Source organism: Cucumis melo, chromosome 2, assembly GCF_025177605.1.
Source record: "Cucumis melo cultivar AY chromosome 2, USDA_Cmelo_AY_1.0, whole genome shotgun sequence".
In the NCBI taxonomy this organism is placed as follows: domain Eukaryota; kingdom Viridiplantae; phylum Streptophyta; class Magnoliopsida; order Cucurbitales; family Cucurbitaceae; genus Cucumis; species Cucumis melo.
The window spans coordinates 15,128,930-15,131,907 of NC_066858.1; the positions used below are offsets into that span (position 1 = coordinate 15,128,930).

General features: G+C 38.0%; 1 protein-coding gene across 1 annotated transcript; it reads left to right on the plus strand.

Annotated features, from left to right (window-relative positions):
• Nucleotides 1-2,347, plus strand: LOC103487428 (putative clathrin assembly protein At2g25430). The gene has a single exon (XM_008445745.3). The coding sequence runs from the start codon at nt 121-123 to the stop codon at nt 1,804-1,806; it is 1,686 nt and encodes a 561-aa protein (XP_008443967.1). The 5' UTR covers nt 1-120; the 3' UTR covers nt 1,807-2,347.
• The last annotated feature ends 631 nt before the right edge of the window (nt 2,348-2,978 follow it).

Genomic DNA, 2,978 nt, shown 5'->3' on the forward strand with positions numbered 1-2,978 from the left:
TAGCGTTTCTGAACAAACCGCTTTTCCTTCTCTACTTCTTCATCGTCGCCATTACTTCACTTCACTATCTACACGCCAACTGAAGTTATTCTTCCTAATTTTAATTTGTACAAAACAAAAATGGCTCAAAGCACCATCAGGAAAGCCATCGGTGCTATGAAGGACCAAACGACCATCAGCATCGCCAAAGTCGCCGGAAATATGGCCCGGGAGCTCGATGTCTTGGTTGTCAAAGCAACCAGTCACGATGAGGATCCCGCCGACGACAGGTATATTAGAGAGATTGTGAATTTATGCTCCAATTATTCGAATGGATATGTGAATGCGTGTGTTGTTACGATCTCTAAACGATTGAGTAAAACTCGCGATTGGATTGTAGCGCTCAAGGCGCTAATTGTGGTACATAGGGTTTTGATCGATGGACATCCCTCTTTCGGGGAGGAGATTGTTTATGCTACACGAAAAGGTACGCGAGTCTTGGATTTATCTGGTTTTAGAGATGAAGCTCATTCTAATTCTTGGGATCATTCTAGTTTTTTGAGGTTTTACGCTTTGTATCTTGATGAATTGATTGAGACTCTGGTTCTTGAGAAGAAAGTGAAAGGGGGTGATGAATCTTATTACAGGGGCAAGAGGCAGAGTTCGTGGAGGTCTATTAGACCAGAGAGAGTAGTGGAGGAGTTAAACCAACTGATTCGAATGCTTGATCGAGTTTTAGCTTGTAGGCCGAATGGAATGGCGAAGAGTAGTAGATTAGTGATTACTGCGCTTAATTTGGTAATTAAAGAGAGCTTTAGGTTGTACATTGAGATTTGTGATGCATTGGGGGTTTTGTTGGATCAGTTTAAAGAAATGGAATATGCTGATTGTCTTAGAGTTTTTGATGTTTGTGCTAATGCTGTAAAGAATATTGATGAACTTGTGGAATTTTATTGTTGGTGTAAGGATGTGGGGATTGCTCGGTCTTCTGAATATCCAGGTGTTCGTATGATAACCAATAACCTTTTGATCACACTTGGGGGCTTTCTAAAGGAGATGACAAGGAGGCCCAAGGACTACAATGAAATGAGAACGAAGGAGATGAAGCCAGTATCGGTTAAGGAGTCTAGATACGACATGAATGAGATAAAGGCGCTTCCTCCGCCAGAGAATTGTGCTCCTGTTTCGCAATCGGTTTTGCAATCGCTAAAGGAAGATTTGGTGAACTTGAGAGAGGATGAAGTATCAGCTGATGAGCAAGGGGAGAAATTGGCCATGGCTTTTTTCTCTGGACCCCCAACTACAAATCCTAATGGTTCATGGGAAACTTTCTCATTGAACCATGAGCCCGAAGTGAGTTCAGTGTGGCAGACGCGGGCTGCGGAGTTTGGCAAACCGGATTGGGAATTGGCATTGGTTGAAACTGCTAGTCATCTATCAAAGCAGAGGCCTGATATGGGTGGTTGTTTCGATCCAATGTTATTAAATGGAATGTATGACCAAGAGGCAGTTAGGCGACACGTGAATGTCGAGCAACTCGGGGGAAGTTCGAGCAGTGTGGCAGTGGCATTGCAAGGCCAAGGCAGTGCTGGTTCACAAGTTCTGGCACTTCCAGCACCGGATGGAACAGTTGAACTGGTTGGGCAGCGGGACCCTTTCGCTGCATCGCTTATGGTTCCACCTCCTTCGTATGTACAGATAGCTGAAATGGAGAAGAAGCAGCAGTTGCTAGCGCAGGAGCAGCTTCTATGGAAGCAGTATGGCAGAGATGGAATGCAGGGCCAAGTGGGTTTGGAAAAAGTTGGTAATGGCTCAGCTTATTACTAGGCTCCCTTTTGAATTGGTTTTCACTTTGAGAAGGAGAATGCCCTAATCATAATTGCCCTCTTGGGAATAAGCTTCATATTTACTACAAGCAGCAATAACGACAGAATAAATTGGCCAATTGTGTATATTTTAATATTTTCAGTATGCTGTCCTTTTGTTTTTTTTTTTTTTTTTTCTTTAATCTTTGTATTTGCTTGTTGCATCAATGGATTAAGATTAAGAGGCAAGATCCTTGATAACATTTTTGTTTAATTTTGTTTCTTTTCGGGGTTTTTCTTTTTAAATAATTTTTAGCACCTGTTTACAAGAATATTTTGCTAATTGTTATCGATGTTTTTTGACTTTTTATAATCTCAAGAGTATTTTTGAAACTTTTTAATAGTTTATGGGTATTTGTGGAACAAAAATTTAATGATTTCTATACAAAATCAATAAGTGTGTATTTTTTAATCATTTTTTAAAGTTTATGGGTATTTTTTAAAATTTAGGGATATCTTTTACGATAACATCAAAGTCGAAGGATATCTTTTTTTTTTTTTTTAATTTGGCCTATTAAAAATATTACTAACGAAATCATTTTAGAGATGAACAATTTTTAAAATTTTTTTTTAAAACGATTCAAAAATGAAACTTTAGATATTATCATTTTAAAATATATGAATTAAAAGTTATTAACAGAGTTAAAAATATGAATTAAAAATTATTAACTAGAGTTAGTTCTTTACACCTTAAGGGGAGATAGAATAGTTAAAAAATAATTGATTATATATCCACTTCTTAGCACATAAAGATTAATTCTCTAATTTCTTTATGTTGTTGCAATTCGCCAAGGAATGATATATTGAGAAGCCTTAACGCCTAAACAAATCACGTGTTAGCTCGCCTTGTATTTCGCTTGAATATTTAGTATCTCACCTTGTTAATCAAAACATCTAAATTGATCACTTATTGTCTCGGCTTAAGTATTGATCAGAATGCTTTAGGACCAGCTCGTAGGGATTTGTCACGTACTAATTAGTTCTCCTAATGATTAGCAAAATAGAAACTAGTTAGGAAAGAAGGTTGTGTCGCGAATCTCGCTCTCTTTAAGACGTTTCGCAGCTCCGAATCTTTGTGCAAACAGATTTCTAATGTCTCATCATCCTTAGAATAAAACAGCCATGTTCCTCAAT